We start from the raw sequence: 20,366 nt of genomic DNA on the forward strand, positions 1-20,366 counted from the left end.
AAGGTCACTGAGGCAGTTAAACAACTCCTTGGTGGCAGGGCCCCTGGGGTGGATGAGGTCCACCCTGAGTTCCTGAAGGCTCTGGATGTTGTAGGGCTGTCTTGGTTGACACGTCTCTACAATGTTGCGTGGAGATCAGGGGCGTTACATCTGGATTGGCAGACTGAGGTGGGGGTTCCCATTTTTAAGCAGGGGGACTGGAGAGTGTGTTCCAGCTATAACACTCCACAGCCTCCCTGGGAAAGTCTATGCCAGGGTGCTGGAAAAGAGGGTCCGTCCATTAGTCAAACCTCGAATACAGGAAGAACAATGTGGTTTTCATCCTGGTCGTGGAGCTCTTTATCCTCTCAAGGATAGTTGAGGGTGCATGGGAGTTTGCCCAACCAGTCTACATGTGTTTTGTGGACTTGGAGAAGGCATTCGACCATGTCTCTCAGCGTGTCCTGTGGGAGGTGCTTCGAGAGTATGGGGTGTCTGGCCCATTGCTACCGGCTATTCGATCCTTATACAACCGTTACAAGAGCTTGGTCCGCATAGCCGGCAATAGGAGTGTTTCAGGTTAGGCTATTGTTAACTACTACTGACTATTGTTGAAGAGTTGCCTTAAATTGTGAATCAACATCTAAACAGTCTCACTAGCGGCCATATGAAAAATGCTCATCCTACTGCTAGTAGTGACCACAGCTTTGTAGTTGTCTAAAATTAACTGCAAAACACTTGCAGCTAGTATAGGATTTTAATTTAGCTATATACTGGTGCAGCTGGTTGGGCACTATTGGAGAAAGGCATTTAAAGTCATCACAGAGCGGTGCCAGTGGCCTCACATGGTGACCTGCCAGGCAAACTGCTTGTTGCCACAGGCACTGTAACAACTGAGCCTTTGCTATGGCAACAGTCTCCTCCAACAAAAGGGCAAAGACCTGTGGCGCTTTCAGCTGGTGCAGGATTTAGAGAGTGTACAAACGGATACACATGGCTGGATGCACTCAGTTTTCAGCAGTGATGAATACACACAAAACTGTTGAAACACAGAAAATGTTTTTTTAAATGACTTTTTTTTTAATGTTACAGCATGGTTTTGATTACTTGCTATGAGAAAGCTGTGATCCTGACAATAATTTCAACACCAAACTCTTTTTTGGCCAACTGTGATTCTTTTCTGAAGCCCTAAAATACTTGGTATCCAAGACTCGGTGGGTCATGAGTTTGTAAACTCAGTTGAAAGATGTGCTAAACGTGGATAGCACCAATAAGAAACTGTAGCGACCAAGAACAACAACTTAATAGTGGCACTACACTGCAGCATATTAATAAGGAAAAAGCCTTATGCACTGCAGCTTACAGCACTTAATAAGTAGACATACTCCCCCCAGCATCTCATCTGAGTGTCCACATTGCATTTAAAATGTATGTAACAATGTACTTAAGAAATATGGACAAAGCAACAGAAAAAAAAACCCTGCAGTGCACTGAAGCGTTCCTGATGGACCAACTCTTACCTACAGTACTTTCTACTGACAATACTACAAGCACCGGGTCAAAATCTCTGTGTCTGTGATGTAAAATAACAGTAATTCATAAAATACAGCATGACCTAAAGTTGCTCATATAAACAACAAATTTTTATGGTCACATTTACCTTTGTGCTGATATACAAAAAAGCAAACAACTTTAAAATTCTTTATGTCTTGTTACGGTCCACTGCTCACTCCAAAAGTCAAATCCATCCGTTTGATTTCCTTTTCAGGCCACCCCCTGCTGATAAACAGTGTAAATAAATGAACAAGGCTACAAAGCTGTGGTTGAGTTTGAGCACATCCACAGCAGGTCTAAATATTTTAATGATTAAATTATTATTTTGAGCCAAACTAACAATTACAAGAAATTGAACTACTGGGAACCAGTTCTTGATTCCCATCCCTACAGCTTGTAATTATTGCCAACACCGAATTTCTGTCGTCATCAGCAGTACAGACTCTGAAATTTACTCAAAGAAAGTAAAAAGTAGCAATTTTGAGTGAACCTTGTGCTCTATTAATGTAATAAAATTATATGAGCACACGGGAAATCTTGTTTCAGTCAGTTATGCATGGAATATGGAAAAAGAAGTAGGATTTTTTTTAAAATAGCTCTATTTTATGTTGCCTACTGTTGCCTGTTGCCTGCCTAGAGGTGGTCTTTTCGTCTACATCTAAACTGAAAAATGAGTGGAGACAGGAGTTAAACTGGGATTCAGCCAGTGGGAAGAATTTCACAAGAATTTATATTTTAAGCAATATTACATTTTCTTTGTGCACAGCTCTGAGGTTTACTGTGGATTTACACAACTGAATTCAACAAGCTGTAAAGAAATGTTTCATGATTTGTCTTCATACCATCCAAAACTGACAGTGTACCATGTATGCAGTCTTTATATTACATGGCATAAAGTTGGTATGAAACTGGAATTCAGTGACTGATTCAAAGCATGATCAGCTAAAATTCATAGGAACACCACAGACACTCTGAATCAAAAATGCCCCATTAATAGGATTATCTTTCACATGTTACTGTTTAGGGTCAAATTGGTTTGATATTTGAAGGCACACGGTGATGTGAAATCATACCTCCACTCTTAAACAAAGAATAACGAGTCTGTTTTCAAAATAAAGGAGTAGAAAGTGTAGGTACTTGTGTCCAAATTTAGGGAGTAAAAGTAAAAAATAAATACTCAAGTATAAATACCTGAAAATTCTACTTAAGCCCAGTAACAAAGTATTTTTACTTGTATTTGTTACTTTGGACTTCTGGTCGTCTAAAGCTTTGTCTCACTCATTTCATATTTAAGTAAACCACTGCACAGCCTTCTACATTTTACTTATGAGAAAGACTTTTGTCAGATAACTGCATCTGTGTGTGTAATTCATACTCGTGTCTGACAAATATGTAAATTAAGACATCTTTGCATGTAATTTGATCTTTAAAACCCGCATGTAAGCATGTAAGGCTGTTTAAGGAATCTGATGCTTCTCATTGTTGAGGCCACTTAAAGGAGAACCAAATCATGTGTTGTTTCAACCATCAACTCACTCAAGTCTGACATTTAAAGAACAAAATACATTTTTTTATTTTATTTTTTAAGAGTACTTTACGTTCATACAACAACTGGGCAGGCTTGTGTGAACAGCATTGCCATCACTGTCTCATCCATGCTGGAGATGATCAAACAGTACTACATCCACCGAGTTTCCAGTATCATGTAGGACACCTTCAGTGGTTCCCATTGAGTTTTTTCACTCTTACCATCAGGGAGGAGATATAAAAGCTGCCCCAAACAAAAACTTTTACATTTCTCAGGAGCTTCATACCTGAAGCTGTGAGGATGGGAGGAAATAGCAGTGACATCACATTACAGTACCATGCTTAATATCAGTGGGCTCTTTAGAACAACCCATTCTTTGACAAATAAAATGATGCGGCATGGCTAGATGCTTGATTTTATACATGCAAAAGAAGAAGAGAGGATCCAATCAAAGACTGCAATTCTTCAGAAAAAATGGCTTGTACTAGAAAAAAAAACAAAGGCTAAAAAAATTCAAAAATTAAGCACTGAATTAACATTAATTAACAATCTGTAGCATTTCAGTGGAGCTACAAAGAAGCAGCTTCTTGCCTTTTCAGTTCAGTTTGCTTGCTACTCAGTTTTGATGCTAATGGTTGGGGTTTGTTTTGTACTTTCGTTATTTGCTTTCCTTCTTTGTGCCGGAGAAACAAATAGATTATAATGACAGTCACTTCAGTTTAAAAAAAAAAAATTAGCCGGAGCAAAATCAATATGCAAACAATGGATCTATCATTTCTCCCTGTTTAAGAAAAAAAGAAAACTACTTTAAATGACCTTGAACGCAAAAAAAATAATAAATTTAAGGAAACTGAGTCCTTCCTTGATCTACAATTCATGTAAATCTACAAAGATTCAAATCTTCTACAAAGATCTACAACACAGTTCATGTAAATTAGTCACCAGAAAAAGCTTTTTGATTAGGCCGACAGCTCAATAACCCCTCTGCAGTAATGTGGCTTTGTTGTTGTTGTTGTTGTTGTTGTTGTGGGCTTTGAAATATACATCATAAGACTTTTCAGACTGCTCACATTTAGGGTCCTGCCTGTTAACGGTGCTTTTTAGCTCAGTGCTTAGCCCTTGTTGCACAGCGCCAAACTTGATGTCACATCCACTAACGCGCATTGGTGTTGCTTCGGCCGGTTGTGCAAATCTCAATTTTTGTAACATCACATCACTGCGTTGTGCTGCTGTGGCTGCCGCTGGGTTATAGACATGAGTGTATGATTGTATGATCGTGTCAGAATTCAGATACTGAGTGAGATGTTGAAACAGTTTGAAAACATAAGACTTTGTGGGAAAAAGAAAAAAAAAATCTCTGCAGTGTCTCTGAGTCTGGTTGACTTCAAATGACAGTGTTGTCTGAATGTCAATGTCTATCATTCGGCTACCTGCGGCTTAACCGCAGTGTCTTTACTCCCCTTCCCAAACACAATCACATTCTCGAAAAAGGTTTCTTTGTCGCATTGTGGTGATGATGTTGATCCTGTTCTCGGACAGCTCCTGCAGCTCTCTGATCAGCTCCTGCGAAGACGGACTCGGCCAGGGGTGCTCGTTGCGTTCACTTTTGAGAATGCACGAGCGCTCCACGATCAGCTCCAGCTGCTCGAGGTGTTTTAGGTTGCGGAGGAACAGGAGGTCTCTTTTTGGTTCCTCATGGAAATATCTACAGAAGAAAGAGCAGAAAATAGTTTTAGACTCCTGATAGTAAGATCTGGTGCTGGGGTAACTGGAAACCCAGAAAAGAAAAAGAAAAATCAGGTGACTCTTTTCAGCACATTAAATGTTTGGGTTGGATTTAAGGAAATGCTTCAACATAGTTTAAATTATGCAGGTTTGCAGGCATAAAAGAACAGCATAGTGCCTCTGTTAAATAAGGGCACATTTCTTAGACCTGGAATCTGTATTTATTTTTTATTTAATTGATTTATGTTAGTCAGTACTGCATGAAGGTAATCATTAAAATTTAATCTGTAACAATTTCAATGAGCAATTCTCTCTAAATTCTATTTAAGTGAGTTAATTATTCTACTTTCTTATTGTGAGAGGATTTACTGCTTTGCATTCTTGACTGCAGGTTAGACATGAGACATCTGACTAACTTTTACCATTTTGTCAACAGTTTATTTTAGGTAAAAGTGTCAGGTTTCAATGGCTGGTACGATAAAAATAACAATAAATACTATATATAAAATTAAAATCTGCCATCTCACCGTATCCTGAGAGTCTTGAGCTGAGGAAATAGTGAGGGAAGCTTTTTGCAGAGACTGCCAGAGAAGCGGTTCTGATGCATGTCGAGGTGCTCAAGTTTCTTGACTTTCTTCGCCATGAAGCATAAATCCTTGAGTGATATGATCACTCTCAGCGCCAGCCTGGTCACATGGGGTGGAAAAGTGGTTGTATAGAGAGCAAGAGAATTCCCACCTAGACGGACAGAAATCAGAAGAGTTACAGGAGGCAGTTTTGACCTGAAGCCTGAACTTTTGTGTATCTATTTTAAATTTGCTTCTTAGTTTTACAAATGGGAAGAAGGAAAAGGCAACACATGGGGCAAACAGGTTTTCACCCTTCGTTTTCTGATGATGTATTTTGTTGGAGAAAGTATGTCCTTTGTTTACTAAGTATACTACAATACTAATAAAAGTATACTAAGACCTGCTTTTTAAAAATAATTAGTACAATTAATAGTGCTGCTAGGACTTACGTGGCGAGTCTGTGCTACTGCTTTATTTTGTATATCAGGTCAAATTTGCGAAACTAAACTAAAAGAAATAAAAGCACATGACAATGGTGACACTTACCAATGATTTCAAGTGATTCTAGCTCTTGCAGATGACTCAGCCAGGACTGCAGACGACATTTGACGTCAATTTTTAGGTACCTATAGTGAACAGTCAGTGACTTCAGTGAGGTCAGTCCCCTCAGCGCATTCTCAGACAGCATGGTTTCTGGGTAATTCACCAACTCCAGAGAGGTCAGTGTTGGGCCACCGTACGCTTCTACAGGACCAAATAATGGGAGCAAGTTAGTCAAACCTTTCATTACTTCTCTGCTAATAATTTGGCACAGTGGCTGATCCAACTGTCCCACCACTACAGGCTTAGGTAGTAAGTAAAACTCTGAATGGTGACTTTGTGTCTGTGTGCAAACCTGCGCGCAGAGTCAATCTGGCAATTTTACAGTCGTCAAATTGTAATAAATGTAGGGGACAATAGACCGTGTGATCAGTACAGGACATCTTTAGTTAAGTTTATTAAGATCCTCATTAGTTGCAGCAACATAGCAGCTTCCTCATGTCACATGTGATCCAGCAATTGTTAGCAAGTTGACACCTTTAGGAAAAAGCTATGATAAACAGCATCATCCACCCTGTACTCAGTAACATCACTGATGATGCAAGTTAGATAGGTCTAACTTGTGACCTGTATTTTGTGACCTGCTGGGTCACAAAATACATTTGATCTAGTTACACAGTAGCTGTAAATGTTGTTTGGGGAGTAATTTAGCAGGTAAACCCACATGTGAAGTGCAATTTTCTATTGATGAATGTTATTTTAATATTTCAGGTGAAAAAAAAATTGTATACTGGTTCTGATGCAGGGTTATAAAACGCTGTAAAGACACTAGACTTACCTGGGTCTTCTGGGTCTGGGGGATAAAAGTAGTCATCGGGCAGTGGCACGTCTGGCTTCTCTTGTATCTCCCAGGATAAGTGTTTCAGCTTCTTTAGGTTCAATAGCAAGTTATGGAAGGCCTTAGATGGCACCGGTTCCACCACCTGCAGCTTTCCTTCAGCCTGCTGGTGAAACAGCAAATATTCCAGATTGAACAAGCGTGACACACTGTTTACGAACTCAGCAGTGCTTGGAAGCTGGATGTTACACACACTCAGGTGAGTCAGCCGCTCTGCTAGATGCCCAGTCTGACACTGCTGTAGCATCGGCTCGCTCCATGTGGCGTTTCGTATCCCGAGAGTCTTTAGGTTGGGGAAATGAAGCAGGTTGTCCACATTTTTCTTCTTGTAATGCTGCTGTCCCTCCATGCAGACAATAGTGGTGAGCCGTGGGAGAGACTTCACAAGGTGTTTCCAGTCTTTGGGCCTCAAACGTTGCACTACAACACGGGTCACCCTGCGATACTTTAGTGTGTCCCAGAATCCAGCTGTGTAACGTGGAAAGTTGGATAGGACCACCATGTGATTCCGCCATAGGCATGGGTGGTCAATCAGCTTTTTGAGGACTTTGCAGCAGCAGCGTACCCTGTGCTTTTCCTGTGTGCTCAGGTAGCTGAACACCATAACCCAAACTTCGGGTGGCAGATGTGATAGCCACTCGACCATCATGTTACCTTATTGGAATGCTCAGTTCCACACCTGTTTAACGTTCCTTTGGCCTAACTCCCTACCTTCAACTTTTTGAAGGCAGGCTCCACCTGAAAAGTTAAAAACAATAACACTTTTACCATTCAGACTAAAATAACACAAAGAAGATACACAGAACTCACTTAAGCCATCTCTCAAATAAGTTTATTTTTGGCCAGTTACTCAAGAAAGTCTCTTGATGCATGCGGTCTGTTCAGTGGGAGAAATGTTTCTCCCACTGAACAGACTCAACTTTCCTTACCTGGCTGTAATCGAAGGACTACAGTCTTTAATCTCTTTTAAAGACAAATATGACTGCAAATTCAACAGAATCCAGATAAACAGAATCAACTCAAGAAAGCTTTGCATTATGTCCTTCAACTACTCAACCTTAGTCCTTGAACTACTTGTAGTTGCCATTGTAGTCGAAGGACTACAGTCTTTAATCTCTTTTAAAGACAAATACGACTGCAAATTCAAACATGATGGACAATTTCTTTAAAGACTAAATCACTGAAAACAAAGCAGTATTGTATTAATCCAAGTTATAGTCATAAAGCCATTGTTTGGTAATTGGTGTCTAAACTCATATTTATACGGAAGTTGAAAGTTGTGCTGTGAAGACTGAAATCATTATATTACTCCAAGAAAACTATCCAGCTTTTTTGTCAAAATTATTGCAAACACTTTCACCTTAGCGCAGATGTGGTAAAAGCATGCTGAAAATAATTATGTGGTGAAATTAACATCCATTCAAATACAATGCTTTCACCAAATGTCCCTCCAGTTTACAAATAAATGTATATTTAACACATCTCTTTAGTGGATGTACATAGTTCAAAAATAATTGTGATTTCTTACCTGGTAGAAACTCCTGGGAAAAATAAATTTGGTCTTATGCCTTCAAAAACCATATCCCCATGAACCTAAAGACCAGAGGCAGAAGCTTCTCCAGCCTGCACACTCAGAGTTAAATGAAAATGAGTGAGTATGTCTGTGACTCTTAAAAAGCTTGCTGGTACTTAACATACGAGTCCATGATTGAATAATACCTGCACATCCTGTTTATCTACAGGTTACAATCGACATGTGACCTTACTAATCAGCCTTTTGTTTTGTGCCTTGAGTGTTTCAGTCTTGATTTTGTCACTAATCCTTTGTGTAGCAACAGACTCCTTGATCACCCACATTTAAACCACACCTCTGTGATTGATTGCTGTCCTCTCCCTTCCTCCTCTGCAACATCATAAAAGTAAGGCTTTGCGAGAAGTCCAGGGTCGCTGTGTCTGAAAGCCCAACCTAAGCTTCAACAGTTCACACCTACCTACACCCTTATTCATGCGTTGCAAAGCATTCACCTCTTGGGTGTCTTATATGACCTCAACAACTCTTGATACCTGAAGCCCCTCAAAAGAGTTAATGTCTGAATATCTAAACCCATCAGCCATTTTCTGACAGACGAAGTAGCCAGAAACTTTTCTAGGCAATGAAAGACAGATGTGCACGTGAGAACATAAATGCTCATTACAGTCAGATCAGAAAAGAGTGATTAATCTGCCAGCTCCTAAAAAAGTCTGTCCAAGGACAGACCCATTCAGCAGTGTGAATGGGTCGGAGACAACCTCTGACATGACCTGATTACTCAAACATTACTAGCAGTTCTCCAAAAGTTGAATCTGTTCATCTGGACGTAGCGTTTTGTGGGAGAAACGTTTCGTCACTCATCCAAGTGACTTCTTCAGTCTCAGCTGACTGCAGGGCCACTTTGATCAGTGTTCTTTGATCAGTGGGTTTTGGTCAGTGATTGTTGATCAATGGTCATGGGAATTTGCATAATTATGATTAAGGAACTGACCTCACAGCCCATTGTTCCTTCAGTGGGCTGGTTTCAGTCATTATGCAAATGTACTGTTTATAAGGTTTGGGGAAACCTGCAGTCAGCTGAGACTGAAGAAGTCACTTGGATGAGTGACGAAACATTTCTCCCACAAAACGCTACGTCCAGATGAACAGATTCAACTTTTGGAGATTTACTTTCCTGGATGATTGAGAATGCATCAAGACATTACTAGCAGTTCTTGTGTGAAAGAACTGTTAAAAAAAAAAAAAAGAGTACCTTGGAGGATACTACAAAAAGACATGACTGGACTACAACTAGAAACAAAATGTGTCCAGTTCTCTCTGTGATCACATTTGCAGTGATGTGTATATGTGTTGGCAAACGAATGTTGCTCGTCTGTGCAGCACATCCTCAGCACTCCACTGTTTATGAAGTGGAGAAAGAAAGTTTTTTTTTACAGTTCATGTAAAGTACTCAGCCTGTACTCTATTACTTAAGTAGTAGGAGGCAAAATGTTACATCTAACAGAACTTTATAACACTCAAAAGTCAGTAGCCAAACAGCTGAGACTATTCAGTCCTATCATATCCATCCATTTTGGTCAGTCTGTAGATGGTTTCTGCAAGCTGAAGATAATTATAGTGAATGTCAGCTCAAACATTTCTTATTCTGCAGTTTGCATATAAATATATTCATGACTTCAGAGGAACCCAAAGTTCTCATTAGATGATGAGTTTAACGCTCATTTAGTGTGTTCCTTCCATAATAACACAAAGAGGTCTAACAGAATAAACAACCATGTTTTCCTACTGAAACTAATCCAAAACTTGTAAGTAATGATCTATTGATATTTTGAAACAAAGGGAGTGAGAGAGAAATGATCATTGCATATTGTGTTATTTGCCTACAGTTTACAGTCTTTTCATCTCATGGCCGGGTGGGTCAACGACTCTCATAAAACCCCAACAGCTCTCGATAGTTTGAGTCCCCACAAGGCAGTTAATGCCTGGGTCTGTATACCAGCCAGTTGTTTTCAAACATGCAAAGAAACCAGCAGCTTTTCTAGACATTAAAAGACAGATGTGCTTGTTAGAATAAAAAAGTTAATCAAAGTCAGACCAGAAAACTGTGTTTAATCTGCCGTCTCCCTACAATAAAGTCTGTCCAAATATGTCCAGCGGTGAGAATGAGGCACAGCTTCGAACATAAAATGACTGAGCCATCATTTTCAAGAGTTCTGGTAGAAGTGTAAACACATTCACACTTTTCCCCCACTATTTCATTTTGCTATTCATCTCTGTGGTTTTGCTACAGCATGCACACTATATTCAGAAAGAGTTTGCATCCATATTTCTTGCTAAACTGTTGTATGTAAAAAAAACCCCAAAAAACTAAAAAACCAAACATTTTACACTGAGCTGTACAAAAAGTTATGCCTCATGATTTTAGCTAATTGCTGATCAAAACTGAAAATATTCTAAAAAATAAATTACACTGGTAAACTGCGGATACAGATAAAGAATTATTAGATGTGTCTCTTATCCTAGAAGTTGTAACATCACAAATTACGGTGTAATCGTACCTAAAACATTAAACAGACTGTAACAGATCAGCCTAAATAAAGTAAAATAGTTAAATAACTGGAAATTTGTTTGTGATTTAGCTCATTCTTTCCTGAATTTAAACATTAGCAGGGTTAAACGCATGCAAGCTGCAGGCTTTCTACTGTTACAAGTAAACATGTTATATCAGTTATTCATCTTCAGTTTATAATATTAAACCGTTATCAGACTTACAGGCTAGATGCTCCTTTGAGAGGTCTTGACCGTTATTTCTTGATCAGCTGATCCAAGGGCCAGCTTGGCAGTTATGAGGGAAATGATTGGTCAACTCCTGGGAGAGACAAGGAAAGAGATTTAGTTCAATTGTATTTATGTAGTGCCAAATCACAACATCAGTTGCCTCTATGCTCTTTGCATTAAAAAGTAAAGAGCCTACAATGATACTGAGAAAAGTCCAACAATCAGATGAGCAAGCACTTTGGTGACAGTGGGAAGGAAAAACTCCATTTAAACAGGAAGAAATCTCCTGAAGAACCAGGCTCAGTGAGTGGCGTTAGGGAAGGGAAGCTGATTGTTTTTAAATTTCATACTTTTCTGTTTTTAGCAATGCTATGCCAATGCTAATGATATATGTAAATAATGAATATTAAAACCCTCTACTGCATGACTTTTTAATTTTGGGGGAAAAAATATTTCTCCCTATTTTGGGGGAGCTTTAGGGTCACTAATAATATATCAATCATAAAATTTGACACCCTGCCCCCCCAAAAAAAGATATTGGTTTGTTGCCTCAAGGCAACACTGTGCGACAAGGGTAGTAAAATGCCAAGTTATTCTACAATAAGTTGTATTAGTACAACGAGGATGAACAAATAAATAATCAACAAATAAACAATGTAAACATTTCACAGAACAATAAAACACCAAAATACATCCAACATTTGACCCTAACCGCGCGCACGCGCGCGCAGACACCCACACACACCCACACACGTGTTGTGTTTCCATCACTTTTGGGGACATTACATGAACTTACATTAATTTCCTGGAGACTTATCCTGACTCTACCCATCACAAGTCCCTGCCTGAACCTTACCCTAACCCTGACTCAAGCCTTCACCCTAAAATTGATGATTTACCTTACAATTTGTCCCCATAAAGTAGGCGAGACCTCACAATGTGCGTGTGTAAAGAAATTTGTGTCCCCACAACAATAAGTAATACACGACCACACACACACACACACACACACACACACCCCCACACCCACACAGCAAAATTGGTATGGCCCGGATCTGGCCCACACAATGTGCTTACACATGGCCCACATACCGCAAAGAATCACGGCCCTTTGGTGGCCCAGACCTGGTTTGCCAGAGGTGGCCCACACATGGGCCAGCACAAGGCCAGTTTCAGACACACTGGTGGTCTTGTGCTGGCCCATGTGTGGATTACCTCTGGCAAACCTGATCTGAGCCACCAAAGCGCCATCATTCATTGCGGTATGTGGGCCATCTGTAGGTGGTGTGCAGCCACGGGCCAGTTGTAGACACACTGCTGGCCCTATGCTGGCCCAGAACGGTTTGAGCTCTGGCCCCAAATGTCAGCCTAATGTGTACCTTAATCAAGCCATGCAATAACAACATGTGCCAGAACATGCAAAACAGTGCAAAAGTAACATGCCGAAACTCTGTTCAGACAGCAAATGGACTGATAGCGCTTTTCTACTCTCCCAGATTACTCAAAGTGCTCTATACAACATGCCACATTCACCCACTTTTGCTTAACTGAGTGCTTCCTAACTACATTCATACACATTCACACTCTTGACATGCAGACTGGAGGAGCCAGGCTAACCTAATCACTAACCTTCCGATCAGTTTGTAACCTGCTCTACAACCTGAGATATGGCATGCCATCGCCTAAACAGTGGCGTCATTGCCAGACCTGGCACACATCCGGTTGACATGCACTCTGCCAAAACACCAGTCAGTCAGAAGTGCCAGCTTGATGCTAGATCTGGGCCAGACCTGTTTTCTGTAGGCCTGGGCCACATAAACCAAGCCACAATCAAGCCAGATATGACATGCCATCACATAGACAGTGCCATCTATGCCAGGCCTGGCCCACATCTGGATGACATATGTCTTATCATGCCAGAAGTCAGCCAGCAGTGCCGACTTGATACCAGATCCTGGCCAGACCTGCTTGCTATGTGGGCACTAACACACACACAGGCACAGTTACTTTACCAACTGACCCCTGACCCCTGAGCTCCTAAGTGTCCCTCAAACCTCATTTAGGGATCGACTCCTCTACTTCACTGTCACTCCCTGAAAGCTCACTGTCCTCACTTTCTGAGGACAGAAAGTGCACATTCCCTTGGTTTCCTTCCATAAAAGGTATTTACATCCATGTCCTGTAATTATGAGTAGATTGTAAAGTAAAAAACATATACTATGATCATATAAATGCACACAAACACATCTGTACACACATATGCAAATGCATTATATTGCCTGAAAAAAATTGGGCTAACTGCACAGTGTTGCCTTGAGGCAACGAATGAAAATTAACAGTTTTACTGTATAAATAAATTTTAAAAAGTAGAACAAACAATCAAATATGCTTCTTAACATATTCATGCACATACAAGTATTTTTTATTATACATTTATTTCACTATAAACATGTAAAATAGTGATCTTTTTCTTGCCTCCTAATGGAGATGTCTCTCATGTAGTGCAGCTTGCAGAAAGGGGTCCTCCCCCCCGCAAAATGAAAGTCACACCACCTTCAACTCATCATTTTATTGGAAAGAGATGTGTCTGGTAGCATTATTTGAAAAAAAAAAGTGTTTTTTTTGTTTTTTCTTTGAAGGGCCAGTGTAAGGCATGAAAATGTGGTTTGTTGCCTCAGGGCAACGCTATGCAGTAGAGGGTTAATGGACAGGCGACGGCCTAGCCGTAAACATAGCAATATCAACCATAGCCTTTGCAAGCAGAAAGAGAAAACAAAACAAAAAAAGGCAACTAATTTGGTAATTCCAGATCAAGTAGAGAAAAAGCGTTGGATCACAGTCAGTACTTTGTTGCAGCGCCTCTGACTTTCATAAAAAGGCAACCTGAAATCTTTAATTGGAACGTCTCATGATTAATCATTCAATGTCACTTTAATCCACAGTTCCTTTAGACGACTGTAAGCCTATGTTCTTCTGTTTAGGTGTTAGTGCTGGCTATTTCTTATCCGTGTATTTCAGCCAACCAATTTCTTTTAGTTCTGTCAAAAACACTCTCCATTCTGCAAATGGAAATCATGCCAACTTGAATTTTCTGCCTACCCTTTGGCTTTGTTTCTCCCTTCTACGCAGCTATCTGCTCCACCTTAATGTGTCTAACCTGCATCTGTATTTAAGGTTTGATTTGCGTACCTTAGTTTCCTTCCAGATGTGTTTGCAGTGTACTTTTAGTACTCCTCTCATGACCGTCTTCTAGTGTTTTTGCCTCTGCTTGCTTCGTATTTCTCTATTTGTGTGGTTGGATTGATTACCTATGTCCTAACCCCTTTTTGATCACAAAGAATTTGAACCTTAATCTCATCAATGGAGTTGCACATTTGGGTCTTATCAGTTGTTACACTGCTGAAAGGTCCTCCAGTGTTTTGCAAGGAGCACTAAAAAGACAGACATCAGAAATGTCTACTTTGCATTTTGGGGTAGCCTGTTTGTCAAGGGTCACTAGTCAAGCAGGACTCAAACAGTTCAGTGCGTTTATTTATTTACAGTAAATAACAGTTCAAACAGGACATCAACACTAGCAAACGTCCTGGGTTTCCACACAACAGGGTTATTCCACAAATCCACACGGATCCAAAGATTCTCTCCCAAGAACACAAAACAGCTCACCGCTCTCCCGCAAAGGTCCCGCCAACTGAATCTGTAGACAAGGAAACAGCAGGTAAGACTTTTTTTTTTTTTTGTCCCCACTCAGAGGCAAACAGCACAATCCCAGTGGTGACGGAGCCAGATTCCACTAACTGGTTAAAACTCAACAATCCAGCAAAGACTGCAGGGCTGCCACTACTTTAAGTGGTAGCACAAACGAGGACATCGGGAACAGGTGTGTGACTCCTCCAGGTGTGTGAGCCAGAAGGCGGGAACCAGAAGAAAGTCCCACTTCTGAACCAAAACCAACCCATGCACTCACACACACGATAAAGGAGAGACAGAGAGAAAACAGCGATCATGCCACTGCTGTTTTTTCTGAAGTTGGGATTGCCATCATTATTTTTCTGATTAAACTTATTCAGTCATTCAGCCAATCAAGTGATTTCTCATAGATGTTAATATGAAACTGCTGGTTAGCCTGCACTTGCTCAACTTGCCTGCTTAATTAAAATGAACATGGCTGAAGTCCTCTTTCTATCATTCAGGCTTTCCTTGATAAAGCGCTAAATAAGTTATTAAAAACTGCATATAACTCCCGTACATCACACATGTTTGCCAAGGTGATTATTAGGATGAAAAGTAAACTATGATAAATCAAAGAGAGCTTCTTTACTCAACAATGCAAGCTCTCTTTGAGCACAATGTGCAGACTTTAGCTCAGGGGTGTCCAACTCCAGGCCTCGAGGGCCAGTGTCCTGCAGGTTTTAGATCTCACCCTGGGTCAACACACCTGAATCAAATGATTAGTTCATTACCAGGCCTCTGGAGAACTTCAAGACATGTTGAGGAGGTAATTTAGCCATTTGAATCAGCTGTGTTGGATCAAGGACACATTTAAAACCTGCAGGACACCAGCCCTTGAGGTCTAGAGTTGGACACCACAGAGCAAAGAAAGCAGAACCAAAAACAGCTTGTTGTGCAGTCATTGGGGCACCTGTCAGCCTCCTGTCAAAGACCACAGACAAACCCACAATGTGAATAAACAAACAACCAACCAGTAAATGCTGCTGGCCTCTCAGCTTGAGAAGCTCAGTATTTTGTTACCAGAACGCGGACATGCTGGTGAACATGACAGAAGCTGTAGATTCTAATGGCTTCTTCCAGAAGATGAGACTACAAAATGGAGGTAATTTACAGGATGGATGCCAACAGGAGATATTTTATTGGACCAAAGCTCTCGCCTAATGCTGTCTGAGCTGTAAGAAGAGAGATCACTTTCTCTTTGATGGGGTTGAATAGGTTTTTTTGTAAGAGTTCACTAGACTGCCACTGCTTCCTTGCTTGCCCTAACTGAATGCCACTGATGTGTTTTCATGCACGCTGCACATTAAATACAATAAACACACATTTTCCCCCAAACGTTTCATAATTAACATTTGTGCTTCCCCCCAGCCTCCCACATCTGTACTCATTCTGCCACTGCAGATGAGCTTTACACTTTGCAGCTCAGCCATTCTCGCTGTTTCTCTCTGGATTTTATCTGTCAGTCCCCATATTCCCTCTTGGCAGCAGCTCTCACCTTTACTCCTCATTTTTTGCTTCACAAAGAAATATCCGGACTACGACTCGATGCATCACTATCACCGGTCCTCAGAGGGTAAATTTACTTTTGCCAGAAGCAATTTTTCTGGCCCTGACCTGAGGGCATCTACCTGCAGGATCACATTTAGGACACGATTCAGAGTGGTAACAGAGTCATCTGTGAATGAGACAAGTCATCAGCTGGGTTTAATAAAATTAATGAAATGGGAATCTGAGGTGCTGAATGAACAAACTGCGTTGTGTTGAGGATGTTTTGGCAGCGCACTCAGAGAGGGTGAGTGTGCAAAACATTTTTGGCTGTAACGCTGCATCCACTGCCACACATGAGGTCATTTTTGAAAGAGCTTGCCAACAAAATCGGTGTAAAAATAATTTTTCTCTGCAGAGTGGCAATGGGATCTCCACAAGAATATCACTATTTGTAACACCACATTAAGCTGAATAAATTAGCAAAGGTGAAGCTCAGTAACCAAAAGTGTCACACCCAGAAACAGCCTTACCGATGGGATGTTTACACAGCATTTAAAGTTACTGTGCAGTGTGAATGAACTGCAAATGTGATGCCTTTTCCCAAGTCAAAGCAAAAAAAGTGAAAAACCAGTACAAGCCCTTACCTTGTTTCTATTTGAGAAATGTGTGATCTACCAAATTTTATCACCTTAGCTGAAAATATTGGTGATATTCCCATTTCTTTTGTCCTTTACTTAACAAACCAAGCAGAAATAAGTGAGGCATAAGCCACCTTTTCAACTGCTGCTGCTAATTCCTAATGGCTTTTTCATTTTAAAGGTGTATTTATTTAAAAAGGGTTAAAATGGGTTTTCAACAAGGCTATTTTTGAGGAAGTGAAGAACTCTTCTGAGGCCACTCAGTTTCACTTTAGTCAGAACACCAGTCAAGCAGAGATTGACACTGCTAATTTTCAAAGGTCATAACCAGTCCAGGGATGACTCCTCTTAGCCTCATCCTGAACCTTCCCCTCTGCTTGTACACTCAGGGCACACGACTGGCATTTACCCTGCAGAGAGAGAACACATTAACACATGAATCACATGTTCCTACTCACATGACCTGTGGGAAGATGTAAGTGTGGCTTTTAGCATGTGGACCTGTGTGAAAAAGCGCATTAAGGGTATATAACACCAATATCTCCATTATCACTACCGAACTGCATACTTGAATTCAGCATGTCACTGCAACTATAACACTTTTTATCTTATAATACTAACAATACCATGAAGTAGTATTAACCCTCCAAAGCTCACTGTTAGCTATTTAGTAGCAATTGTTGCTGTTTTTGTGACTGTGAATTGTACAAGTTTGCTCTTTTGTCCTTTTGAAGTTCTATTTATGACTACTGGCTGGAGCGACGAGCACAAAGAGATTATAAGAAAGAGGATAATGTAAAATATAGCCAACAAAACAAGTTGTTGTTGCAGCCAAATCTCCAAGAAACAGTCCTGAACTGTGTAATACTTGTATATCCATCAGATGACGTTCACAAGGCCAAAAAGTGGCTTTAAAATGGTGAATAAAGTTAAAAAAAAAATCATTAATGACTCCATTTTACAAATCAGAATTTGTTAAATACGTTTCAACATATTCAAATTCTACAAAACTGGAAAAATTATTTTTATTTAATCGTACTCGTGTGTGGCAAGCAAACAGGAAGTCAGCCAGATTCTGAATAAGTACTCAACAAACTCATGGCAGTCATGCAACTCTACGCGCTAACCTCATTTATATTGATAAATAAGGAGGAGAAAGCTAAGAGTGAGATGAGCATGCAAAAATATATTTGTAAAGTCAGCACTATTTTCTCAGACAGCATACTAAAAGGTCTTGTCACTAAAAGGCCAATGTTTGAGCTCATGTGTCAAGTTAAAAGGCCCTTGTGTAAAACCTTCAACCACTTCTTTCTGTCTCATTGTCAGGTATTTTTGGTATGCATCAGCAATATGCAAATTGGTCCGTTTTTGTATCCCTGTTGGCGGGCAGCCGGCCTGTTTTCGGCTGGTTTCTGATGTGGAAACCAGTCAAGGACAGCAGGTTTTAGAGTCAGACTTTGTACTGGATGGCTGCCCATTTTAAATCAAAGGAAAATTAATCATGACCATTAACTCTAAATAGAGCTTCAGCTTAATATTCCATTATGCTCTTATATATTACCTACATGCTGATAAAAATGTTCATGTGCACTTTATATTAGTTTGCTGAACTAACCAAGCATGTTGATGCTCCAGGCTAAATATTTAGTATGCTAAATTTAGCTCAAAGTTAGAAGCCCTGCTGAGGTGTCCTTCCAAGATGCCATGAAGAAGGCAAAACATCCAGACTTTAATGCTCTTGCAGTTTAAGTACTTAGCAGGTGTGTTCCTGGGAAGTCTCTGAGTAATGACTGCTGTCCAACCTGCAATTAATCAAGGGGCCTCAAGTGGAATTTCTGCAGACCACCAGAGGGTCTACTTTTTCATCAGATTTTAACCACTGCCTGCAGCAACATCATAAAATAATACCTGTATTTGTCTTAAAAACAACAAAAGAAGGCTGTTTTGTGGTTTCATGGTGTCCAGATCTTCCCAGGAAGGTTTGGCTCATGTAAAGTGAAAACAGTGAATTCTGGCTACTGGCTATAAGTTGTATCTACAAATACTATTAAGAACTGTTCACTATCACATTCCTTCGACAAAAGTCAGTCAGGGTTCCTGCGATGCAGGTTAGCAATATGGCAGTTAGATTGTCATCCTCCTCAGGCCAAACTTTACCAATAAAAATGTTCAGCTGTTTGCCTGTTTTTTTTCACCCTCTCTCTAGTATAATCTTCTCTCATAGCAACCATCTGGATGTCTTCCTTCAATACATCCATGGAACACAATACCTCTACCTTTTTTCTGTCCATAATTAAAAGCCCGCTCCCACCTTTTACCAGTCATGTCCATATATTATTAAAAGTCCCTACGTTACTGTCTTTCCTCCTCTCTGGCTGCCTCCAAAAACAAGAAATAGCACCAGAAATTGGCCCTGTTGGTAAACACCATCAGAAGGCGGTCCTTGTTAACCTTGGTCAATCCGGAATAGAAATCTTATTGATTGATTTGGCAAAGATTTGACACTTGATGCCCTTGAAGATGCAACCCTCTTCTTTTACGTGGGGCTCAGGACAAGCACAAGGAGTACACTGGCTTGCACCCCTTGCCCCCCTGGCTGGGTTACTTCTCAGAGGCAATATTGCTACACTTTAAAAATCCCATGTAAAAAACTCTTCTGCAAAATAATTGCTGTGATGGCACCCTTAGATTTATGGACTTACACACATAAATCTAAATTCTTCACATTTTGAAGAATTAATTTAACTTTGAGTCAATCAGTTTTGGGTGTTCGAGCCATACGTGGTCAAAGCTTCTGCCAGCGAGTTTAAAAATACAGTCCTCCAGGACGGTCTGTACCTCACATCAACCATATTATTTATTTGATAATTCCATTAAAAATTCTCCAGAATCACTTCAGCAAGCATAGTCCCACCTGCCACTCAAAGGGGTAATACTAGTGTAAGGTTTAAAAAAAAAGTAAAGTCTAGTTTTTAAAAACAGTTGTTTTTAAGATGAAAATTAGCTATAGAGACCACAATCAGATGGCCATTAGAACTGCAGTTTTTCACACCAACACACTGACTTCATCCCAGAGGTTGCTCACAGTGCTTGATGAAAGATGTTCCATTGCTCTCTCATCAAACTTCCCATCCCCCCTCTCCCAGTCCCACTCAGGGAGTAATCACCCTCTGGCCCCTCAACCCTCTCAATAACATACACATGGTCAATCTGCTGTATGCAGAAATCCCCCCTCTCGCCAGATTACAGTGCCGGCCGGCCGGGATTAGCTTTCCACTTCGTTTGTTCATACACAGACGCTACAAGCAGAGAGCTAAGCAGCTAAGGCAGCAAAACAAGCACACCAATGACTTCTTCTACCCAGTTATCATGCGTCCCTCCAAGACCTGGAAAAATGCTAAGAGTTTGT

The 20,366-nt window shown here is 40.4% G+C and overlaps 1 protein-coding gene across 5 annotated transcripts; it reads right to left on the minus strand.

Annotated features, from left to right (window-relative positions):
* Nucleotides 1-3,167: 3,167 nt before the first annotated feature.
* LOC106098594 (uncharacterized) lies at nucleotides 3,168-17,348 on the minus strand. 5 transcript variants are annotated; one of them, XM_019364219.2, is made up of 7 exons: nucleotides 16,327-17,348; nucleotides 14,766-14,796; nucleotides 11,097-11,193; nucleotides 6,734-7,531; nucleotides 5,902-6,099; nucleotides 5,314-5,524; nucleotides 3,168-4,766 (listed from the first exon to the last, which is right to left on the minus strand). In XM_019364219.2, exons 4-7 carry the CDS (start codon nucleotides 7,440-7,442, stop codon nucleotides 4,514-4,516), a joined length of 1,371 nt encoding a protein of 456 aa, XP_019219764.1. In that variant the 5' UTR covers nucleotides 7,443-7,531; nucleotides 11,097-11,193; nucleotides 14,766-14,796; nucleotides 16,327-17,348; the 3' UTR covers nucleotides 3,168-4,513. The 5 variants fall into 5 exon arrangements, with proteins under 5 accessions (XP_019219764.1, XP_019219767.1, XP_019219765.1 ...); XM_019364222.2 differs by lacking the exon at nucleotides 16,327-17,348 and having other exon boundaries at nucleotides 6,734-6,896; nucleotides 6,987-7,531; nucleotides 14,766-15,212; XM_019364220.2 differs by lacking the exon at nucleotides 16,327-17,348 and having other exon boundaries at nucleotides 6,734-6,899; nucleotides 6,987-7,531; nucleotides 14,766-15,212.
* Nucleotides 17,349-20,366: the final 3,018 nt, after the last annotated feature.

Source organism: Oreochromis niloticus, linkage group LG11 (assembly GCF_001858045.2).
Source record: "Oreochromis niloticus isolate F11D_XX linkage group LG11, O_niloticus_UMD_NMBU, whole genome shotgun sequence".
NCBI classification, from domain to species: domain Eukaryota; kingdom Metazoa; phylum Chordata; class Actinopteri; order Cichliformes; family Cichlidae; genus Oreochromis; species Oreochromis niloticus.

Bases quoted from the DNA above. Each gene is read 5' to 3' on its own strand.
- LOC106098594 (XM_019364219.2), bottom strand. From the start codon at position 7,442: ATGATGGTCGAGTGGCTATCACATCTGCCACCCGAAGTTTGGGTTATG. The intron at 6,100-6,733 runs GTAAGTCTAGTG...TTGGTCCTGTAG, and splicing joins CCCAGACCCAGAAGACCCAG to AAGCGTACGGTGGCCCAACA. The intron at 4,767-5,313 runs GTGAGATGGCAG...TTTCTTCTGTAG, and splicing joins CTCAAGACTCTCAGGATACG to ATATTTCCATGAGGAACCAA.